General features: G+C 31.6%; 2 protein-coding genes across 17 annotated transcripts in view; one reads left to right on the top strand and one right to left on the bottom strand.

Moving 5' to 3' along the window:
* The first annotated feature begins 22 nt into the window (after positions 1-22).
* On the top strand, positions 23-19,357 carry LOC148629432 (histone H2A deubiquitinase MYSM1-like). Of its 3 annotated transcripts, none has more exons than XM_088551042.1 (15): positions 23-322; positions 1,549-1,642; positions 3,626-3,799; positions 3,958-4,056; positions 4,393-5,422; positions 5,926-6,109; positions 7,040-7,170; positions 7,552-7,652; positions 10,672-10,749; positions 11,080-11,193; positions 13,085-13,265; positions 13,692-13,819; positions 14,514-14,646; positions 17,469-17,632; positions 18,923-19,357. In XM_088551042.1, the coding sequence occupies exons 2-15, from the start codon at positions 1,631-1,633 to the stop codon at positions 19,301-19,303; spliced, it is 2,910 nt and encodes a 969-aa protein (XP_088407168.1). In that variant the 5' UTR covers positions 23-322; positions 1,549-1,630; the 3' UTR covers positions 19,304-19,357. The 3 variants fall into 3 exon arrangements, with proteins under 3 accessions (XP_088407168.1, XP_088407159.1, XP_088407176.1); XM_088551033.1 differs by having other exon boundaries at positions 25-90; XM_088551050.1 differs by having other exon boundaries at positions 25-90; positions 17,469-17,678; positions 18,923-19,092.
* A 130-nt stretch (positions 19,358-19,487) lies between these two features.
* The window catches only part of LOC148629431 (adhesion G protein-coupled receptor L2-like), a 57,852-nt gene continuing 52,212 nt past the window's right edge, over positions 19,488-25,127 (bottom strand). For 12 of the 14 annotated variants that reach the window (XM_088550951.1, XM_088550911.1, XM_088550970.1 and 9 more), the window contains 3 exons: positions 24,881-25,003; positions 24,274-24,346; positions 19,488-22,178 (listed from right to left, as the gene is read on the bottom strand). In XM_088550951.1, the coding sequence (XP_088407077.1) occupies positions 21,394-22,178; positions 24,274-24,346; positions 24,881-25,003 (981 nt within the window). In that variant the 3' untranslated portion in view covers positions 19,488-21,393. Of the gene's footprint in view, positions 22,179-23,169; positions 23,196-24,273; positions 24,347-24,880; positions 25,004-25,127 lie in introns of those variants that run through there. The other 2 variants (XM_088551016.1, XM_088551020.1) reach the window with 2 other exon arrangements.

The raw sequence follows: 25,127 nt of genomic DNA, 5'->3' as shown, positions 1-25,127 counted from the left end.
ATGTACATGTAAGTACGAAACTATGCCATAATAACAAAAAATGGCTGAGGATGAAATTGACATCGAAGGCGATTTTGACTTCAAATTAGAGTTAGACATTGTTATCAATTACCGCAATTATTATTTACTATATAGAGTTGGCCTCTTTTCCTTTAGTTACTAAACTCTAGATATGACAAATAATTTCTGTTGGCCTAATAGCTCAAGTGTCAAGTTGATATTTGTAGGTATAATTTGGAAGATCGACCCGTTTGCAAAGCCAAAAGGAATGGTTTTTTTATCCTTGTATTAAGAGACATTTAGTTTTAAGAGAGCTGTTAAAGTAAGTTAGCCCCCAAAAATATGTTCACAATATATAATATGAGGACGGCAATGGCCTTAAATGCAAGAACTTTCTAAAGCAAAAGCATCAGGTTCCAATTTCAACAAATTAGACTTCATGCCATTTATCATTCTGCCAATTTTCTTCAGGAATTTTTCATCTATAATAAGTGGAAAACGGCAAAGAGCATTCCGAATATTCATAAAATTGTCGGTAAAACTGTTGCGGGACTGGCAGAGAATGCATGGTTTATTAAGATTCTTCCAACCAGAAGTAGCTTTTTAAAAAATAACATAGACATCTTTTAAATGTTTTGTGAAGGGTGCATTTTTAATATTTCTGAAGTTTCAATGTACCGTGATGTAGTGTTTTGCCTGGACGAAAATTTCTCATGTGTCAGCATGATAAATTTTTAGACAAATTTGTATATTAAAATATGTATGCAGCTACATGTAAAAAACCTTGGAATTTTGAATTTTTGTCAGTAGTTAAGACCACAGAATAGGAGATGCCATTAAAGGTCACAACTGATGTTTTTATTCTGACATTCAACTTCCTTAACATATTTTTTTCCTGATTTTAATCATCCTATTTGTCATCAAAGTGTTGTTGAAACAGGTAACATGTCAGAGGTGGTATAAAAACATTCAACTGATTATAATTAGCCATAAAGTCATCTAATTTACCTAGATGTCTGTATTATAATAGGGGATGAATATCATATTTTATGTATATGCAATAATAGTGTAGTAACAGAATTTATCAGCAAACTTATTCCTAATTATTATTTACAGTATCCAAGAGTGGATAAGTTTACAAATTTACTAACCTACTGTCATATTGATATTTAACAAAAAACTAGCTCTTTTTATAATGAATAGTTGCAGTTATTTAAGGATATACATTGTCTGTTTTTTTTATTTTCACCATGTATGAATTATTTATGCATTTAACCTCATGTAACACATACCATGTGTCTGAGCCTTATCATTAAAGTTCACAAAGTTTTCAAACTTTTGAGTGGAAGGGTAGCAGACAAAATTTGAAAAAAGAGATATTCAACCCTCCAGGCTAGATGTTCACATAAGTTACTTCTGTATGAAAACTATAGAAAAATATATTAATTCCTCAATGGTGTATGCAAGTGTTAGGTATCTATTACACTCAAGTACTAAACTGACTTTCTTTGGTTGATGAACACTCATTTGTATTTTGTATGCTTATAGAGCCAATAGTGATGTTTATGACACTAATGAGCTGCCATCTAAAAGTGCCAACCTTCTACCAGAATACACCAACCCAGCATGGATGTTGGAACAGGTAAATACAATTAACTATGTTTGAATTTGGAAATTACAGCCATAATTTTATTATTCTCTCTACCAAATATGTAGTCACTTTAAAATCTTGGAGATGTACATCTACCCTTAGTTAACTTGTATACATTATTTACATGTAGAACTTTGAAAATTCCTTCAAAACTCATTGCAGCTACAAAAACATATTTCCTTTGTACTTTCATCTTCTGGATGATTCTGTTAAGATTTGAAATATTCATTCATACAAAATGTTTGTTTTTAGATATTTTCATTTGAAATGTAGATTTATCCATCTTGGCCTATGGACTTGATATTTCCAAATTGCATTTAGTTAATTTGAATTTAATTCCCTGGATTAACCAATGAAATTGAAGTGTGAAGTCACACCTATAAAGAGAAAATTTCAACAATAAAAACCACTACTGACTAGGTTATAATTAAAAACTGACACTTTGAATTTATACATTACTGAAACAATTTTTTTCTCAACACCACAAAAGAAATTTAAAAGCACACTTCCCCCAAATGATAAAATCCCCCATAAAAAAAGATACACACAAATTTCTGAGTTTTATAGCATAAAATACTGCAAATAAACCATAGGCTGCACATTTACATGTATGTAATGATGTTATGCAGTCAATCTTGTAACACTTAGTTAGAACAATTATTGAGGATAAGTGAGAGTCGGAAGATCTATACTCGGCGTCACATAAATAACATACTGTTAAAATTTGAATAAAAATATTTTCTACGACTTTATTGACACCTACCATCGTTTAAATTGTCTTAAATGACTTGCTCATTCGTTTAGCCAAACGGCTTCTCCCTAAACATTGAATTCCAGTCAGATTTTAATTCTTGGTGCCAATATTTACATTGTAAAAAGTCGGCCATGTTTACAGTGATCGCGTTGCTAGGAGATGTTGTTTACATTTAAATGGTTTGTCCAAAAACTGAAGAACCCAGAATGCATTTCGGCATTATTTCAGATATCTCGGATTTATTTTACGCAAACAACGAACAATACCGAGAAGTTGATCAAGCAGACGATTGTCACCGGAGTTCGACGGGAACTTACGAACTTCGTTTGTAAACAAATCGTCCCGTAGAAACCAACATGGCGGATATTAGTATGGGATTTTCCCGTAAGGATTTGTTACGCATGATTTAAGCTAATAAGCGACTCGTTGGTACTAACACGTCATGCATATATGCAAACTATCTTCATATTAAATAAAAGAGAGACAACTCTAGTGGTAAGTCCCGACGGTTTAAAAAGTAGAGCTTCAATTCGAAAATGTGTTGTATGTGACATCGAGTATAAGTTATCTTCTTGAACATTTAGTTCTTTACCATGTAAGAAAGGCTAGTGTGTAAGAAAGAACTTGTGGTCTGCTTTAAACAATATTTGGACTGAAAAATGGGGACTAAAATATGAAAAAAATAAAGGATATAAGTTTTGTCTTTCCTGTTCCATGTGAAATTATTGAGTCAATACATGTATTTTGTGAAAGTGGTATATCTACATGTCATAAAGCTGGTATGCATGCCAGTGTCAACTGTCTGTATGAATTGGAAAAGCATCCATGTTAAAGGGAGATAATGTTCCATATTTGACGGTTAAATTCTCCATTACTTCGAGCCTTAGTAGAAGTGTTTTTATATAAATTGAAAATTTCTTTCAGCAATTAATATTTTTAAAACATTAAAACATATGTATTCTTTATCCATTGTTATTGCCACAATAGTAAATACAAAACAAACAAAAAATGCATTTTCCTCTTCCTTTTCTGACAATAGACAGTGTTTAAAACCTTCATCACTCTATGAAGACGGGAAAAAAATATAACATGTCTTTCTCCGATATTGATTTGTCACAAATAATTGCCTAAGAATCAAGAAATTTAATTTGAATAATCTTAGTAATGCTTTTGGAAAATTCTAGAACTTAACTGACCTTAAGTTTTACTATAAATTACAGGGATGGAGTATGGACAGCTACATTGATGAAAAATCAAAGGCCACAATTGAAAAGATGTTACAGGAAGAACAATATTACATGAATGGTCAGAAGGGAAGAAGAAATATCAGAAATATTACTACACATAAGCAGCCGTGGAGTAAAGAAGAGAAAAATTTGTTTTTCAAAGGCTTGGTATGAAATAAATTCTTTCTTATCTTTAATACTTCTAGATCATTTATTGATGCAAGTCATTTACTTCCTATTATATTGGTTTCAATGTTTCAAAGAAAATGACTAAATTTTATAGGGCTAAGTTTACAGTGAATTGATAAAACTTGTATATATTTAAGGAGATCCATGGGAGAAGTTGGTCCAAGATAGCTGAACTAATTCCAACAAGAACAAATCTACAAGTAAAAAATTTTGCCCAGCAGTACTTTAAGCAGCAGGTATGTATGTGAAAAATTTATTCAAGTTTTGTGCCATGTTTTGTCAATATTCAAATATCAGTAATGTCAGTAGATGGTAACAGGATTAATTGTATTTTGTTTATTAATCCTCTATCTGTGTTAGCTGAAAGATGCTTAAGTTATAGTCTACCCCCACATGTTTATATTTTAAACCAACATTTTCTGTTATTAATGTGCTATTTCATTATGAAAATTCCATTTTAAAAAATTGGGATGAAACTCTTTTTTGTTACTAGCTTTTAATAATACATTATTTTCAGAATAATGTTTTTATATCCAAATCTGCATGTTTGTAATGTTAAAATTATGTCACAGATGAGAGCCAACAAAGGTCAAGAGGAAGACGAAGTTGATAAAGATGAGAATGTAGCTAAATCCAGTAAATCACACCCTGCAACATTGGAACAAATGTTAAGAGCTGTTACAACTGCCTCTCCAACTATCACAATATCATCTGTTGTCAAGTCACAAAATTATGTGACTTCTACAGTTGGTCAGAAAAAAATTCAAAATCACATGACATCTATTCCTAACATTCTCAGAAGAGGGAAACAAGAAGCAAAAGTTGAAGTAAAGGTGTCAGATTCTAAACCTAGACTTGAAGACACCATGCTGGCAAAGGAACTTACAAAAAATGACAAAATAAAAAAAGCTTCTGGTGCGAAAACTAGTGGTAAAACTAGAAAACCTACTGACCTAAATAAGAACAAAAAAATTCGTTTGGATAAATCTGTAACAGGAGTTGGAGTAAAAAGTCAAAACCAAACTAGTTTATTAAAGCCACCTCCTGTTGTTAAGATTAAAAATGTCAAGGTCAACAATTCAAGTAAAGAGATGATTGGCTTGAATGATGTGATAGAGGTTGTCACAATACCTACTGTTCAGTTGAGCCCAACACTTGAACACAAATTAGAAACTTCTACAGGAGTTATAGAGAATTTAGACAGATTCTGTGCAGTTGCAGACATAGTGAGTGGGTCAGGAAATTGCAGTGAAGAAGAGGACATTGATATTGATATTGAGAACGAAGATGAAAATGAAGACAATTTTATTTTAAAAAATAGATCAACTTCACCTAATTCAGTATATGAAAGTTTATTGAAGTCAGCTAAAGTAAGGACAAAGCCAAGTAAAGCTTACATTGTAAAAGAAGTTGTAAATGAAAAATCAGAATCAGAAAATGAAGCGGACAGTAAAGAAGAAGAAGCTGACATTCAAGAGTACATACCAGGTGTTTGTTCAGAATCATCAGAGGATGGGATGTCAGAAACTGGGAACCAGTCTGGTGTTGTTTCAGAAAGTGATTACCAGTCTGATTCCAACCTGTTTACAGAAAGAAAAATAGGTATTTTATTAAATTTTTTCTACAGAGCAATTTTTATTTTTATGTGATATATCATTTAGATAAAACTTATCACCTTGTTGAATTCAGTAGGCTCTATTATCTTTATTGAAAATCATTAAACAAATAAAAATGCAGGGATTTCAATTTCAATAACTTTCATTTCAATAGGTGATATCAGATTTTTTTTTCTGTTACATTTTATAACAAAATTCTAATTTTAACAGGTGATTTTATTGAAGTGAAGCAGTGAGATTCACCTTGTGCCTCCTCCTAATGAAAACGCTGAAAGTGCCAGAACTGTTTTCAGCCACTGACCTGAATCGTAAATTTCAACAACTGTTATCCCTTAGCCATACCCATTTTTAATTTTACTTAAGCATAGGGATGGTGGCTAAATGCGTAGTCCGAAAAAGATGCAAATTATAAATATTTATTTGTCAAAAGCTTTTTAAAACTATTTGCTTACCTGTATTTTGCATTATAAGTAAATGTATCAATTGTAGCTAACATGGTTGTGTTGTCCAATGGTGAGGTTGTTGAGTTCCCCATTCCCATTGAAGAGAAAACATTTGATCCAGAGGACATTTCAGATGAAGAAAGAAGTGTACATTTAGAGTTCTTTGATGGAAGACCTTCCAAAACACCAGATCGCTACCTCAAAATCAGAAATTATATACTCGATTCATGGTAAGTTAAACAAGTTCTTTTCATCTCATTTTTGCTGTCAGAAGGCTCTGAACTTTTGTCTGCAAGGTATTGCTAATACATTGTACTTATAACCTCTAGATAGATGTTTTCTTAGAATTTGGTCTTGTTTGTTTTGGAAAAAAAGGTGTTTCCTTAAAGGATATTTCTTTCAAATAAATTTTAAAGAACTTGTAAATTATAGAGTAGTATTCAACCGATATTTAGTAACCAAGTTTTTTTTTATAAACACAATAGTTGCTACAATGTACATGCACATTATGGGGAAGTGAAATTGCAGATTTTTATATGAAGTAGAAATACTAGTATGCAAATTATAGCCCCGTGCAGGTCCGGGTGTTAAAAGAATAGGCCTGCTGCAGCGCTAAGCTTGTCGTAAAAGGCAACTAAATAGTTCTAAGAAACCTGGCCGGAGCTAGGCGTTCTGCCCACAGAGCAACTGGGATGTCTGCCCCAGGTGGTGGAATGGGGTACCCCTGGCGTTTTACATGCTGGGGTTGTCAGGCTATAATACGGAAAACCTGACCGCAAACCATAGAGATGCACACTGTTGGGAAAGATGCCACATTCCTCGCATGTTAAAGAACCCTGCTGTGGTATTCGATAGGAGTAGGAACATTTGCACTCTGCCACAGGAGGCTAAATTGCCGACCTTACTCATCCCTCCCTTTTATCTTGTGGCAATCAAAATTTATTATCCTTGTTCTCATCCCTTTTTTCATTTCATCATCATCATTTCATGTTCATTTTATTATCCCTTTCATGTTCATTGCCTGAATATAGCTGAAATACTGCTGCTCAGGCATTAAACCCCAACAATCAATCAATCAGTCAAATAGGACTTGATTCAATTTACAAAAAACTAAAGTTTAATGTAACATGGCTACTGTTTCATCATAATTTGCTCTGCAGGACTAAGTCAAAACCTAACTACCTGAATAAGACCTCTGTAAGACCTGGTTTGAAGAATTGTGGTGACGTTAACTGTATTGGTAGAATCCATGCTTACTTAGAGTGTATTGGTGCTATAAATTTTGGTTGTGGTAAGTGTACACATTAGATTTATTCTGTTGTTTCATCTTGATTGATAAGAGGCAATGGAAGCGAAATTATGACAATATTCTTCATTTTGTGTTTATAATCAGATAAAAAAATAAACACACTGAATTTTCTATTTCTGGTTTATTTCTAAAATGTTATATTTTTGCTGTGATTTTCTCTTTTTGTAGAAAATTTAGTAAAATTTTTGTTATTAAAATTATTACATTAATCTTCATGTTTTTATTTTCTTTGGGTTTAAATGATGTTTAATTTTCTAGAACTTTAGTCATACAACCAATGGTTACATGTATATTCTCATATGCACAACAATTGTGAAATGGAAAGAACAAAATTAACCCTACATGTTTGTAAACTCTTTTCAGAACAATGTTGTTATAACCATCCAGTTAAAGTACCAACAATTGGCTTCAAGGAAAGAACCAGCAGAGATGTACTGGGCAAAAGTCTTAAAGTAAATGTAATGGTTAGTATTTTAGTTGTTTACTCTATGAAACTGAAAAAAGGTAGTAGGAGGTTTAAAAAGTACTGAAAAATTTGTTAAGCAGTGTCGTAATTTTGTACTATTACCAGACCATAAGGCCAAAAATAAAATAATAATTTTATTGCCAATTTTATGTAGAAATTATTTTTTTTTATTGTTAAAATCCATGTTGTGGTGCTCCTATAAAATGGAGGATTCAAATACATAAGAAGGGGACGCTGTTCTTAAAAGCACCTTTGTAATCGACATAGATGAAAATGCCTCGATGATGCGGCTAGGCTTTCTTGGGTCTTTACCATATCCTCTAGATGTTCATAAATTTAAATAAACACATAGTCGCCGTTTTGTTAACTCGAATAATTCAAGCCCTCACCATCATCATTGCTGTCAGACTCATGAGGCGATCGATAGTGAGTGGAATATAAGGACTGAATTATTCGGATTACCGTTCTGTCAGTTTCTGTAGCCGTTTATTTGGCTGGAAACTTTAAGAAAAACTTGGTAACAAATGCATTGCAGAGATTTTCCTAGAAGGAAAGTTTTGAAGAGGACTATCCCACACTAGTCTCCTAAAAGCAGACAGCTCATACTTCTCTCCTTGTAGTGGGTGGTATACTGTATAAAGGGTTATTTTCGTGTACTGTTGCGGACATTTTTTATCTTTCATTCATCGTGATTAGGATTGTTTATCTTTTCCGAGTCTTGATAAACTTTTATCTGCATATAAAGTCCGGCAACTAAAATAACCAAGAACACCACTGGCATCGGCAGGGGTAGGGTCTAAAATGTGTAACCCATACCTGTAGAACTTTTCCCCGTACCCACATATTGTTTTGCCAAGGAGTTAAATATATAAGCTATATATAAATCCTTGGTTTTGCTAAAATATTCAATCTCACGGTATGTTAAGAACTCAAAATCATGTGAGATGAGAAAAAGTCTGTTTCAATGTATTTCTAATCAAGAAAATGATGTACATTTTTCTATTATGTCTTGTTTGATTGGTTTTCTGAAGTCAAAAAGTCTAAAATGTGTGACTGAAAGTTACTGTACCCAACTATTTATTGACTATTTCTCACTGTCCTGTCTGAATTTTACATTTTTCTAAAATTATTAAAGAGGTTAAAACTTCCCCTTAAGACTATAGATTAAGTTTTGAAAGATTTGATATTGTTTTTAAATGATAAGTGATTGAGTTTGAATTCCGTAACGTACCTAGTGTCAATCCCCATACCAGCAAATAATGGATATGATCTTATCTAGAATGAAAAACAAAATCTCATAAACAGAGCCTGATGCTATTTTAATTTATCTTGAATGAAATGATGTTTTATTGCCTAATATGCAATACATTAGTACAGATAACAAAAATACCGGACTTTGATTTTGGGTACAGGAATTTCGGGTTACACATTTTAGACCTTTTGAAAGCAGAAAATCGAATAAATTATATTTTTTCGACAAACATTTTAAAAATCATTAATTCTAGCCTAACCACCATGTCATGTTGTAAATATGTATTACGTTCCAGTGTTCTCCCCTTAAAGTGCTGCGCTTTACAGCACTATCGAGATCGGTACTGTGATATCTTGCTACCAGCACTGTGCTATGAAGTTAAATTTGAGGATTAAAAATCAATTATGACAGAAATCGTGTGCCATTTACGGCATCCTACAAGGTACAAACATTTTAAAAATCATTAATTTTAGCGTAACTTTCATGTCATTTTGTAAATGTGTACCAAGGCAACTTTCAGGTGGAAATATCAAGTGATAATGAAGAAATTGGCAAAAAGTATTTGGGTATGGGGAGAAGTTGGTACGGGTACAGGTTACACATTTTAGACCAAACCTTCGGCATGATAATTTAGTAAAATTCTTATATAACATACCAATAAAACATGTTTCAGATCGCTCGACACTGAGGATGTCAAACTATGTCAATTATACTAGGTTTATCCTTGTCCATTTTTTTTCAGATACATTATTTAATCGTGCATGTAACTTTCTTATTCCCACGAACTAAGTAATTTATTCGCTTTTATTTTCCATGCACCATGGAATCAATTATCATTCACCGTTCTTTAGTGCATGATACCCCCTTTACCAATTACTTGGTAGCATTTCAAAATTACTGACATTTTTGGAGAGCATTTGAAAAATTATTTGGATTTCAATTAAATTTGGTATGTGTAGGAAAACATGTCATCGTGAGTTGAATGGTGATTTTGAAAATTTGATTGGAGCAGCCATTTTCAAAGTTGCTGTTATTTTCCTGCTATTTTTTATTTACATTTAATTTTCAACAATATTTGTTTTTTGTAATAAACATGATATCCCGAGTTAAATGATAATGGTGGATAATAATTATAAACCATGTTTTACTTCAGCACCAGTTTTTTTGCCTGAATATTTGTGTAAAGCAAGCTATATAACTCAGTACTAAATGGTATGGTTTTCTTTGCCTTTTGTGCAGCTGCGGGGGCAACAAAGGACAAGGAGACCCTTAAAACATGTCATATTGTGTTACTAGTGTGCAGAGGCTGCATTGTTATTGGCAAAATACCACCTAAGAGAAATCTAATAAAATAAATGATTTTTATTTGACATATCTGACATGAGGAAAATGATAAATTGATACACTGTAGAACTTAAAATACTAGCCTATAATGCTGGTTCGTAATTTCCTATTTACAAGTACCAAAAAAAAAATTTCCAAAAAAATAAAATATTTTACCTATCTACCTTACCCACACATGACTTGATAGGGTCGGGTTTGGGGAAACAAACAATTATTTATTTTTGGCCTAACTTGGACTGATTTCATTTTTATCAAATGGAAGCTTGATAGGCTTTGGTGAAATTGAATATGATACAAACATATCACAGATTTCAAGAGTTATGTCCCTAACTCTTGGTCTACCTCCTTATAGTAAAATAATTAGTGGTTTAAATAAAGTACTTCAATAGTTTTTATTGTTGAATTTTTTTTTCATACACAGAGACCTAGGAAAAGAAAAGTGAAGGATGCTTATGGAAATTGGATAGATGTTGATGAGCTTCAAGGAAAAACTATTGAGGTAATTCTATGATAAAATTAGTAGTTAATGTTTGTTTACCATATATCTTTTTTAACCAATTTTTAAGCTAGTTTTAATTACCATAATGTGTACATTACAAAATACTGCAATGATGCAATGATATCCCAAAATATGCAGTACATGAAAAGAAGTAATTTTTGGTAATGCTGGTGCAACAATGTTCGTTACTTTCTAAAAGATCTGAAAGTTAGTTTAGTTTGCAATGTACTGTGTATTCTGGACCCCTGGAGATTTGTTTAATTTTTCTATTTACAATCATCTACATGTATTTTGCTAAAATCTTTTTTTCATCTTAAAATTATTTCACAGCATCAAGATAAGAAAGTTGAAGACATTGACAAGCCTAAATCCAGTAAGGAAGCGAAGACAATTTATGATCCTTTCAAACTGATTCCTTGTGAGACATTCACGGGGGAGAAACAGGTAAGGATTACAGGTGTATCATTCATTAGATATGTAGCTTCATTTGACTCTTCAATCTTTTGTCTTAACTCAGTTATAGTTAAAATGAGCCTAAAGTGTAACAAATAATGTGTATTACTTTTCATGGTAACATTTTATTTTGAACCACTGGTAAATAACGGTACTTGTGTATGTACCTTTTATTTTTTTTTTTAATTCATCAATGGAAAATCAAATATTTTTTTTTCTTCTCTATACATCTCTTTGTTAGTAATAGAATTTTCCTGATTTAAGTGTAAAGGAAAACCTTATTTTTTTTAACATTATGATTAACTATGGTTTCATTAATTTTTGTTGGTACTTGAACTTGTGGTCCATAGGTCATTCATTAAAGAAAATTAATGAATTTCTCTGCATTTCCTGTAAATTATCAGTGAAGCAAAGCTATTTTTGCTCAAGGTTTAAAACTTTTGCTAGTATTAAGTCTTTTTTTTGCAAATGTGTGTTTCACAACACATTTAAAAGGCCTTCCTTACTACATAATTTTATTTTAATTACAAATGAAATATGTATGATACATTTGTCAGGAAAATAAGATTCCCATTTTCATATCCAATTATTCAGGTTAAAGTGCCAGTTAGTCAAAATCCTTTTGAATGAAAACTTGAGGGGCCATTGCTATTTGTAAGAATAACATAAAGTGGTAAAACACTGAGTGCCACTTTTACAACAATGGTTATTAGTGGAAATACGAAAAATGTCGAGAATACCTATGTTACTTATTGGTTAATTAATACTAACATTACATAACTTAGGTAGCCCTAAGGCTATATGGGGTTAGTAAACAGTTTAGAATGTAGGACGGAAAGTCACAGGACAAAAAGTCACAGGACGAAAAGTCACGGACAAAAAGTCATGGACGAAAAGTCACGGACGAAAAATCACGGATGAAAAGTCACAGTGGAAATTGAGGACAAAAAGTCACAGGACAAAAAGTCACAAATCATAAAATGTTGATAATATTTAAGGCAAATATGAAATAGAAATATTTTTTTTTAATTTTTGGGGGGATTAATTTTTAGTTTTGTATTTTTTTTTTCAAATAGTTTTTTTTTCAATTATGGTAAAATAATAAGAGTTTTGCTAAAGTTTACAGGCAAATATTTAATTGTTATGAAAAAGGTATTAAGATTGTTTTGAAGTATTGTTTTTCTTCTTTTTTGTTGGATATACATTTGTACGACCAATCAATGTGTGATTTTAAAGATGTATGGCTTCCAAGGAAATGCATGAACATCTGGACAGACCTGCATGTACTAATTAAAACAACTATCTAATTGTTAAATAAACAATTTGTGGGTGATAGTTAGTAATTAGTTTTTACAACATTTAACAATTTATAATCAGTGGGATAATTCAGGGCTTCTCTAGAAAGGAAAACAATACAGAGGAGACAGCTAACTTTCATTTTTTCCAAAAATATATCTCTGTCCATGGTAGGGCTTTTATGAGTAAATGTCTGGCTTTTTGCAAAATTGGCATAAAAAGGACAGGCTATGGTGCTATATAAAGTATTGTAACTTTTTGTCCTACTAAAATTGTGACTTTTTGTCCTGTGACTTTTTGTCCTACCGAAATTGTGACTTTTTGTCCTGTGACTTTCCGTCCATTTACCACAATTTATATTCCTTTTAATTAAACAATGAAGGGTGACAGGATGTTGATATAGCTTCTTTCTTCTTGTAACTGGAATGATACCAAGATTATACTGAGTGAACATTCATCAACAGAAATTGTTGTTTGTTAGAATCTTATATTCATGGTCTAACACTACCCACGAAACCTTGAAAATTAGTATCCAACTAGTAAAAATAAATGTTCATTGAGTCGAGGATATGATATATAATTTTAGGCACCATTTGATGTAGAAGTCAGTAATTCTTCTCTTGTTATTATGGATGTCCATGCTCACATTGCCAAAACAGAAATAATTGGGATGCTAGGAGGTCAGTTTGAAGATGGCAAACTCCATGTTTCCATGGCAGTTCCATGCAACAGCATTAGTACTGGGATGCAGTGTGAAATGGATCCAGGTATGTCCGATATACTGTTGAAGTTGTATTGTTTTTAATTGTTTTATACAGTGCATACTGACATTGTTTCCTCTGGGTATGTCATACAAAAGATATTGAAATGGGTATTTGTAAATTCCATTGATGTCAAGTTGGCTTGTAATTACATTACTGTATCTTTTTGGAGGTATGAGCATCATGAGAAGCTGTTAATTTTGTAAGCTAGCCAAAAGACAACTAGAGTTGATAGATGTGTTCTTTCAGGTAATTAATGTTCATATCCATGAATGCATTTAACATATGTAGAAATGCATTTAGGTAATAGTCAATCAATTGATATGATTTCAGTTGTAAATATGCTACATGTATTTTCATCTTATATACTAGAGATATTCAATAGATATATTTTAAACATAGTTCAATGTAGTGGTTTTTCATGTATTATAGTTTCCCAGACCCAGGCAAGTGAAGAGATACAGAGGTATGGTCTGTCAGTTGTAGGATGGTACCATTCACATCCTACATTTGAACCCAATCCATCAGTGAGGGATATAGAAACACAACTAAAATTTCAGGTTGATAATATATTGTTATCATCAGTGTAATTTTGTATGCCTATCTTCTGATGCTCTATTTTAGTATTATGGTATTACTATAAGCAAGACCAAGTGTAGTATTATAACTCAAAACTTTTAAATGGATTTTAACAATCATTCTAAGGGTATTGGGTGAAAGTACTCTCTGGAAGAAGTATCTATTGATGAGAATGGAAAATGACCTTCATGTATAATTTGCCCAAGGGCCAAATAATTAACAAACCAGAACAAATTCGAACTTGATTTGTTACTTATTTTGGCTGAGGAATGTACCAGTTATCTAATGACTACCTGCAAGCATGACTAAAAAAAATTTATTTGCCAGACAGACAGTTCCCCTCGATGAAAGTTGCCATTAGGGGACTAATCATTTTCAGCATATATTTGTTTATGTTTAAGCACTATTAGGTTTTTCATGGTTATCCTATTTTATATTTTTATTTTACTTAAAATGCAAAAAAAAGAAAGAAGAAACAAATATATTACCGGGGTAAGTGCCTGACTACACATTTTTACTATTTTATTTGTATGAAAAAGACCTTATGTATAATCTTCTAGATATTTAAGTTTTCAAAGTGAACTTGAATAAAGTGTTGTTATGGAAACAAAATGTCTATCGCAAACTTGAATTAAACAGCCTAAAAGTAAAATATAAAGTCTCATCTCATTATAGGAATGGTTTTCTAAAGGTGGCAGTAGTTATATTGGTATAATTATTAGTCCTTACAGTCGATTGAACACAAGTTTGGTGTCAGAGATCAGATGTCTTACCATCAGTGAGGATATAGACCCAGTATCAATGTGTAGTATGTAGTAACAACTTATTTTCTCCATATATCTTTAGTAATATATATGCAGTGGTTGAGCTATTGTTCGTGAGGTACCAATTTTTTGGTTCCCAGATATAAAGGAAATTTTCCATTCATATGTATGATAGTGTTGTCAAGTCCACAAATTTTAAAGTCTTCGAACTGACAATTTTCCATAAACCATGAAAATTTGTTCCCACGAATATATGTACTTTCACAGGAATCCGGGTTGTTTCGCCCTAATTCCGGTTCGCACCCGAGTGGTTTCGCCCTACTACTGGTTCGCCATGGGTGGTTTCGCCCTGATTTTTGTATATCAAAATAAAATAGTGAATTTAACGATTTAGAGATCTCAGATGCTTTATTAATAAAATAAAATGCATGTCAGTATCCATATAAAAAAATATTCTTGATTTTTTTCATTGAATTTAATCACTATAATTATTCTATGTCTCTTGTGAAAAAGCATGTAAGCCTATGCAATTTGTGTGTACATAAACTAAGTCAAATGTAAAACTGCACAACCAATTAATATCTACCAAATAATGCAAGACTAGAAATGTAAGCATGTCCTGCTCTGGGGGGGTGTCTTGTTTTTTGTTGTTGTTTTTTTATTGTTCTTTTGCTGTTAAATAACAACAATAACAATTGCCCTGTCATGTTAGCCAACATAAAATTCATAAAAAATGAAAACGATAATGCTGTTTACCAGCTGACACCACGTGAAGGTGTGACTAGGACCTTGGGAATAGAACCCTTTGTCAATGATTTTTTTTTTCTTTCTTTAGTTTTTTTTTAATACAGCAATTTACATATATATACATAGTCAACCAGCACTGGAACTTAGCACTAGAACAACAAAGCACTGCAGTTAAATGTCACATGTACGGTGCTGCCATCTGTTACATGCATCACAAGTTATGGCATGTTGATGAGGTTGAACTGTCTGGTTACAAGAAATACACAAGTTGTCTGCCATAAGGACATGTCAAGATGCGAATTCAAGAATGAATATGCCAGTTCGATGTCTTTTATACATTTTCGGCAATTGTTTGAAGATCAAAAGGTTGCAAGCTGAGTTAAAGCTGAAAATAACATCTATTGTCAATTACTGTTTGAAGAATATTTCTGTAATAACAATGTCCGTTATATTAATTTTCCTAACAATTGAAAAAACAATCAAAATACCGTTTATTTATTAAACATCAATCATTTACCTGTTAATTGATAAGGGCGAAGCCACTCTCCAATCAAGGCGAAACAACTCAGGGCGAACATGTAACTAGGGTGAAACCTCCCGATACCCTTTCACAGTATATGTATTTTTTGTGTTGTACTAATTTTGGTAATTTTTCTGGCAATATTAGTACTCATAATATAGTATACGAATGTAATGCTTTAATTCATGGGTACTTTTTCAAAACCATAAAAATTAATACCAGAACGAATGTTTATTTCACAAAATACATGAAAAGTAGACACTATGGTAATTAATGGTTACAGTAAATTATTTGACACCAACTGTTTTCAGCAGTACTCTTCTATTGGATATTAACCTACGTGGGTATTTTCATCGGAAAGAAAGAAATAGACAATTGAGGTCCTTTACATGTAATATGTTGGCAAACTCATCAATATGATTTGTAACATAATAACAAAGTTGGCCTTTTTGGGTTTTTGATCCTTCGGGATCAAAATACCTTATGTCACTGGTCTATCACTGGAATTTCCCTACTATTTCTGTACACTACACAAAATATAGTCCAAATGTAATTCCTTTTATATCATTCAATACCTCTTTTATACCAAGTAAATATGTCTCTTGCAATTTATCAGCTCAATTATGTCCTATATTTAATGCATATTGAATTAAGATCTAGTCTTCTTATCAACTCAAGATTTGAGGGACTTCTTTTTTGCTTGAAAGATATTTAGGAATAAATTTACATTTAGGGAATTAATTTCTTGCAGTAATGTGTCTGGAAGTATAAAATGTGTTAAATATTTCCACTTAACACACTTATAAGTCAAATTATCCATCCTGTCATTAATATTTTGTCATTTATAAACAGGAAGTGAAGAGCAGTGATTTTAACCAAGTAAATTGGTGGGAAAATTCAAATTGATAAAATGACTAGATTTTGAAAATCTTGTGTTAAGGAAATTTTTTCTTCAGCTGATATTGGTTTGATTTAAGTAAAATTGTTATGTAAGATAAATACTCTGTTAATATAGCTTTACAATGTAAATGCACATTAACTTTTGGATAGATTTTAAATTGGGGGAAAAAGTGAAATGGAACAACATTAGTACATGTAAATGTATGTGAAATTGCATCAGTAGTATAGATTGACTTTCAGTTTTTACATATTAAAAAGGGACAGTTCTTAATAGTATTTAAAATGCAATGTATGATCGTAATTTTACTTAATATCATATAATTGTTGAAATTTTGTCCATGCTACAACTTTCACAAGAATCAAAAACTGCCAGTGCTATCAGCACTTTGATTTGTTTATTTTAACTGAAACCCTCACTGAATTTTGACATAAAACATTTACTTTGATACCAAAAAAATAGTGTGCACTTACTGTTGTTAAAAAATTGTTTTAGATTTTCTTTTTTCTAATTATTGGGAAAAAATGCAAGTAGGTGTAATCCTAATAAAAAAAATTCTGAAGACGGATTTCCTCTTATATGCAAAAATTAAAATCACATTCTAGTCTAAAACTATAAAATTACAATACAGAACTAGCACAGTAGTTTTTGAATTTTCTGCCCATCTACCCTAGCATTAGCATTTCTTCTTGTAATTACAGATAAGCCATACAAGTTTGAATATGACATTATTCCTGACACCCCTGATTCTGAAGGATTGATATCAGTATTACAACAGTTAGCAGAACAATATTGTAACTATCAGAACAGAGTGGATATGCTAGGCTCTTATAGGTCATTTACTGGGCATACTTGTTTGTCTAAGGTAAATGTGGAGGATATGAAATGGTCATATCGACTATTTTTTTCTGGTAAATCATATTGCAGTTGTTCAAATTGTTTTGAGGGAGTCAATGTAAAATCCAGCCAGTAGGTTGCATATGACAAATTTTGATTTAAAAAAAAATCACCGATTTCATATCACAAATGCATCCTTTCTCAAAGTTGAAGGTTGGTTTGTGATTAACTTCAACTATTAAAGGGAAATAAATTACAGAGAAAGCATCGAAATTCATTGAAAAGGGGGAGATAACTCTTTAATTTGAGCAAAATTTGGTTGCATTGTTAGTTAAAGTCAATTTTTGAGCAATGCATTGTCAATTTTAAACAGATTTTATTATTTGACATACATATGATATATACATTACATTGGAACAAAATATTAAATGGGAGAAAATTTAACATCATAGGATCTGCCTGATTTTTACATGGACAGCCTCTTTAACCATTGCCTATAATAAGATTGCTGTCGAGCTAAAATATAGAGTCCACAACCGTTTCTACTGTTCTTTGTCGGATATTTACTGATGGACTGTGACAAAACTGATAAAATGCCTATCTGCACAATTTTTTTCTTCCAAATAATTATACACTTGATGATGTGTGTTGTAATATCTGTTTATTATAGCCCATGCAACAAAGTAGTGGTGTGTTTTACACCTCTGTCAGTACTTCAATCATAATTTCTTGTTGCCTGGATAGTGCCTCCATTTTTTTTATTGATTTTGTTCCATCTTGTTTAGTAGCAAAGAAATCATGGATAGGATTGATTTTCACAGACATCGGTCAAGGGGATCTTCTATGGGAAGGGACTTAAGACACCTGGATAGCTCCTCTATTTTTTATCCAGTTTCATTCAAACTGTGATGAATGGAAAGTAGCTATCAGATTTTGGATGGATTAATTTTCATAGATATCAGTCAAGGGGTACTAAATTAATGATGTAAGCTTGTTGCTTGGATAGAACCTTTATTTTTTTTGTATGGATTTTATTTAAACTTTGGTGAATGGTTAGTAGCAATAAATTCTTGGATGGGATTGATATCTAAGAAATTGGTAAAGGGGGACCATTTTTTATTTAGGTATAAGGGACCAATTTTTCTTAAGAGTGCATGTTGGATTATGTTCCTACTAAGGTTCTTTTTCTTATTTCTCTTTGCAGATGCTGGTTTCTATAAGTTAACTGTCAAGTTATGGAAGTTTTAATTTCTCTTTGCAGATGTTGGTTTCTATAAGTGAACTGTCCAGTTATGGAATTTTTTATTTCTCTTTGCAGATGCTGGTTTCTATAAGTGAACTGTCAAGTCACCAATTAATGACATCAAATTTTCTGGGAACAGTAGAGAATCTCTTCACAGAACTGTTTTCAAAAAAAGAGGTACAAGACTCAACCTGTGAATACCATGACTCTAAATCTATCCTCAATGAAATTGAAGAATTTAGTGAATTGTCAGAAACTTATGATGCCAGTTCTGAAAATATTATGTCTGAAAACATTGTACCAGGAAATGAAGATGTGACAAACTTTGTTTCAGAAAGTAGAGACATGGCAAATTTTGTTCCAGAAAATGAAGATATGAAAAACTTTGTCATGAGAATTGAAGACAGTGAAAACTTGGTTGTCCAAGCTAATGACCATTCATGCTCAGATAGTTGACTGGGTTGTAATAATACTCCTACTTGTATAAGTTATAATTTACTGAAAGCTTGAGTTCTTTTTATTACTTTTAATTGATATGGTACCAGTTCTTTTTTACAGTATGTTGGCATCCCAATAGGTAGTAACAGTGTCCCTATTTTCTGTACATGGAGATATAAATACATAAAAAAAACCACAAAGATTAAAATTTCTTAATTTTAATCAACAAAACATAATCATATTTAGAAGACAAGAATAAGAAAAACGACATAAAGAATAATATTAGATAAACAGGACAGTAAATATCTGACCAGTTTAAAATTTGGCAATAAAATGTACGATTAAATAAATGAAATTGGTTAAGGAAAATGTAGCAGAACTGCCCAACTTAAATGCCACAAATATTGCAACAAAGAAATAAAACTGCTCCATGGAGCACAGCTTGATACGATCTGTGTTTAACTTTGAACAGCTGGGGAAAGGATGGACACTACATTCTCTAAATAATCTTTTTGAATTAACTATTCAATACATTGTTGAAATTTAATTTTGGATGTTGAAAGTGTAGCACAAAATCAAAAATCTACAAGTAACTTGATAACAGGACTGGATTTTATACAGATCCATTAACTATTATTATCTTCACAAAAACCAAATGTTTATGAACTATTTTGCATAGGACAGCGCCATACCATTATAGGAATGCAAGATTTTTATATAAAAATTTTTTCGAATTTTGTACAATAGCTAGCACTCAATATTAGTATACATAAGAGCAGAAAATTAGGTCCTGAAAGAAGATTAGTCATTACACAGAATCATTTCTGACAACAGGGGCATTGTAGATAATTAATTCACTGCAAGAATTGTAACATGATTTTACCTTTTAAATGATAGCAACAATTACATAAAGAAAATTAAATTATAGACTTGGGTATGTGGTTGTTATATATTTGTACTTTGTGAAGATAACATAAAAAGCAGACTGGAAATAGACAGAAAATACAGAAAACATAAAACAGATATTTAAAATGAAGTTGGAATGTCTGTATTGCATACCTCTCCATTAACCTTTGGTTTAGATATATATCACAATTTAAAAATGAAAATTTACAAAATAATAAATATAAACATATTGTATTCAACCTTACAATTCACTTAATAAAAACAATCATGAGCCGTCTCAATTCATAAAGGGAGATAATTTAGTATATACCAGACATCCAAATGTTTCATTTTCACAGAAAACAGTCTGTTTATGCTTCATTGCACATGAAATAAGATAGTGTATTCAAAGCACAACAAACAACTCTCTCAATGTACAAATTTAACTGTAAAAAAACTTGTTGAAATAAATAAATAAAGAATTTTTAACATACTACAGTGAAAAGGGTTGCCTTAATAGCAGGATATTTTTTGCTTGCAGTAGTACGGGTGCTTTCATATCTACTGAGTACAAAGTTGACTTGCAAGGTTGAATGATATTTGTAGATTCCTTTTTGACAGTCACAATGAATAATGTCTGCCATGAATGGTCATAAAATATTTCTTTTTACAATTCACATAATCATTTAAATGATTTTAAATCATTTTCAATACAAAATATTTACAATAAGAACACTTCAATAAAGGCACTACACTAACGCTGCTAGGCAGTCTATTCCCTAGGCACTTATATAATACATGTACTAGATTGTCACTTCTATCAAATTCATTTTAAGCACCAAATTATGAAATGGACAATGTATTACACTATTTATGCCTCACAGGTATGAACATAACTATGGCGATCCTACAAAACCAATTATGGTCACGTCAGTCTCTCTGAACACTAGTTGCTATTATGCTCTTTGTCAGAAGACAAGAGGTCAAGCTGTTTTAACCTACAGAGTTCATTCTCTACAAAAGCTATTCTATAGTTAGCTGGCTTGTGCAAATTAATCCTTAGTCTCAATTTGATTTACCTTTGTTCCAGCTGACTTATGTTGGAAAGGTTTGTAGACTTGACTGACAATAATATTTAAAGCTTCATACATTAGATTGCCAGAAGTTTCATAATGATTTGGCTTCTTTAGAGCACCTGCTATATATTTGTTCCTCTACAAATTTTAGCACTCACTAAACTCCAGTGAATATCGATGAGGATCTGGTTTAACTGGACAATCTGAACTCAGTCTGACAACAGGTTTTCTCCCATGAGACCTATCACCTTCCTCTTCTATCAGCAAACTGTCACTAGTGTTTAATAGTGCCTCATACCCTTCTATTAATGTCATGTTGGGTGTACTTCTACTTAAACTGTCTTTATTTGTGTCTGATTTTTGTAAGTCAGTGGAGGAGGGAACTTTGTTCTGTCTTTCATTAATACCATTCACTAAATTGTTTAATAAATTTTTCTCCGAGTTGGTCTTGGGCATCAAAGGTTCCATTTCTTTAGGTACACCTTTTGATTTATCATTTTCATCATCACTCATTTCAGAGTAACTGTGTTCAGCTTCAGTGGAATGAAAGTCTGAATTTTTCACAGCAGAATCTTCAGATAATACTGATAACCTATTTTTATTGTCATGATGTTCCTGTGAACATTCATCCTCTGAGCCTGACTCGTATTCACGTTTCTCCATTGATACTTGCATATTATTATGGCAATATTCAGTAACAAACTCACTATCTACAACAGAACAATCAGCAATCGACAGATCACCGGCAATGCCTCCTCCACCGTTGGCGGCCTTATTAGTATAACTATATCCATGTGTATAACCATTTCCATATGGATTACTGGTAGGTCGATTATAAGCATTATAAATGTTTCCATGGTTTGACATACTGTTGGAGATATTAGAAAAACTTTCCAAGTCACTGCTTCTTAAATCACTTCTTCTCTTCTTTCCTGTATAACAGGAAAAAATGTGTTAGTTATGTTTCACAGAATAATATATTGATAAATTACAAAAAGCCAAACTTTTCACCAATACAATCATGCAAATTTTCCAAATGCATCCTGACAAAAGGTATTTTTTTGCTACATTCAGTTAATGAATAAAGCATGACTGATAATGATAAAACTAACAGGACAAAAAAGATTCACAGAGACAAGATATGACACAATGAATTACACACAAATAAAAACATAATTAATGTAACTGAATGTGTTAATTTCTCATTTTCAAAAGGTGTGGTAAAATCCCTCAGGCAAAAAAAAAAATGATAGTCTTGTTTCCTGCTACCAGCAAGAAAAAAATAGGGTAGATGTAGATAGGGACTATATTTTTTCAAAAACATTTTACTTTGGGTTAATGGGAAAACAATCTAGACTTAAACAGTGCTTAAGCCAAATAGGCCATAAAATGTTTAGGGTAGCAGGAAAACAAACATGCTATTTTTTTTGCCTTATATTTGTAAATCCATACTCCATGTCCAACCCCTGTAGAAGCAGGTCTTATTAACATGCATATTAACGATTTTGCATGCTTCTAATATAGAAATTAAAGCTTGAATTTAAAATCTTTTAAGGATATGCTACTCCCAAAAAATAAAAACCAACAAAAAAAAACAATCAAAGCACATGTTTACAGAATATATACATGCAAGATCACATTCAACTGATCCCTAACCAAGGTACATGGCATTTTCAAACAATCAAAATTTTTTACTTTGTTTTATTTTCATAAAAAGTTTCACAAAAACAAATATTATTTTCGTTTGCTTTGAGAGCAGGTCAATGATTTGAAGACACAATATAGAATCAAAGATTTGTAGAAGAATTATTCATTATTTTTGCCATGCATTGACTAAAGCCTTCATACTGCCCTAATATTATGTTAACATGCTACCATAGTAAGAAGATTGTAAATTGAAGTAACCACTATTTCTATACTACACCTTTATAAAACACTGTCATTTTCAACTGATAATTATAATTTTTATATTATATTTTTCTTTAATATTCTTTAGATTAACATTTAAGAAAAAACAAGGAAAAAAAATATAACTTTTTTATTCTGCATTATTTATACTAAGTTTCTAAAACTTAAAATAAGGCTTATAAAAGCTTTAAGTTCCTTTCTAATATCTTGTTAAAACTGCTCACATAATCCATTAAACTCTCTTAAATAGAATTTGAACTGAAAACTTGAAGTAGTTATGATAAATAATTCTTCACGTAACTAAATAAAGAGCTTCATGAAGCACAGCATGATACAACCAAAGTGGTCGAACCCTGAACAGTTGGGGGTAGTGTGGACATTATATTTTGACACGCTTAATATATAAGGACTTACAGTTCATTGCAGACAAAGCAACTGGTTTGGACACAATAGATCACAAATTTTGAAATTTAATAAACAAATTTTCAAATTTGGTCCACAAATAAAAGGCGTGTTTTTGTTTTGTTTTGTTTTGTTTTTGTTTGTTTGTTTGTTTGGGGAGGGGAGGTCTGGCCCCACTTTGACCCCTTATAACTTGAAAATGGTAAGAGATATATCTGAAATCAGAATTCAGACAGGCATAGATTTCCATTAGAATCAACAAAAAAATATTTCAAAATTAGACAAAAAATAAAAAAGATTATTTTTTGGGGGGTTGTCTCCTTTAATTCAAAAACAGTTCAGATAAGCCTAACCTGTTTAAATTTTCAAAACAGAATTTCAAAAGGAACAAATTGACATCTGAATATGAGAATTGGATCAACAACAAGCTTTTTTAATCAATTCTAATGATAACACCTATTTCTCACCATTTAGCCCCTTATTTCCAGAAGGGGTGGGGCAAAACCTCCAAAAACTATAGGGCCCTCTGCCGTGTCCCTCAAAAAATGTGTTAAAATTTCAAAAAGATTGGATAAGTTATACTCAAGTTTTCTTAAAAAAACTAAAGTTAACAGATGTCAACAATGACATACCATTAATTGACAAATTTTGTTTTTTGGTCATATAAAAGGTACTGTAATGTAAAAGTTTTGATCTATACCAATGAAATCAGCATACCTTTAACTTGTTTTTCTAGAGTAGACCCTGAAGATTTCCTTCTCCTACGACCACTCCAAAACTTCAGTAAATTCTGTAAAGTAATAGAAGTCTTATTTTACTGCATGCTATAGATAAGCATACATATCCCTATACACAAGATCATTTCACCTGCATAATTTTTTTTTTAAAAGGTACTGTAAAATAAGAGCTTTATGTGGTTGCTAACTTTTCTATATTAATTTTATCCAGTATACTCATTTTGACATTTTAGATATTTCAAGATGAAAAAGTAGATCTATGACACTGAGACTACAATTTGGCAAGCTTTTCATCACATTATCTATTATCACAGAAAAACAGCCACTTCTAAACTATTCTGCTCCATATGGTAACAACAGGAGCCATACATAAACCCTTAGTAATTTATAATCTGGAATTTTGTATATTTCTTTCAACACTTTCATAACTAGTGAGTATATCAGGTAATAAACCCAAGAATAAAGAAAGCAAATTTAATGAAACAATTGCACAATTAACAAGTATAATTTCACATAGCTATATCTCCAGTCAAATTTAATTACTTCTTGATTTCATGTGGTAATGGTTTTAGTTGGATTCTACTTACCCCACCAGATGAAGTAGAGTTAGGTGACGTTGATGAGGTACCTGAATACCCTGTAAACGCACTTCTTATACATCCTGGTAACCATGTGGATCTGTATGCATACTTCTTATATTCCTTCTTCACCTAGATTTTATAATGGTATGCATGTAAATAATTGAATAGATATTGTTTATTAAGGACAATACAGTATTAATAAAGTATTATTAAGTTATAGAGATGAATTAAACACTGAGTTTGACGAAGTTAA

Source organism: Perna viridis, chromosome 1 (assembly GCF_037379345.1).
Source record: "Perna viridis isolate PV_CMFRI_1.1 ecotype Kerala chromosome 1, ASM3737934v1, whole genome shotgun sequence".
Taxonomy (NCBI): Eukaryota; Metazoa; Mollusca; class Bivalvia; order Mytilida; family Mytilidae; genus Perna; species Perna viridis.
The sequence above is the reverse complement of the archived record's forward strand: the minus strand, read 5'-3'. Positions and strand labels throughout refer to the sequence as shown.

Excerpts from the sequence above, each read along its gene's own strand:
- LOC148629432 (XM_088551033.1), top strand. The coding sequence starts at position 41 with ATGGCTGAGGATGAAATTGACATCGAAGGCGATTTTGACTTCAAATTA. Across the intron at positions 11,194-13,084 it reads CATTCACGGGGGAGAAACAG|GCACCATTTGATGTAGAAGT; the intron begins GTAAGGATTACA and ends ATATAATTTTAG. Across the intron at positions 13,266-13,691 it reads GCAGTGTGAAATGGATCCAG|TTTCCCAGACCCAGGCAAGT; the intron begins GTATGTCCGATA and ends CATGTATTATAG.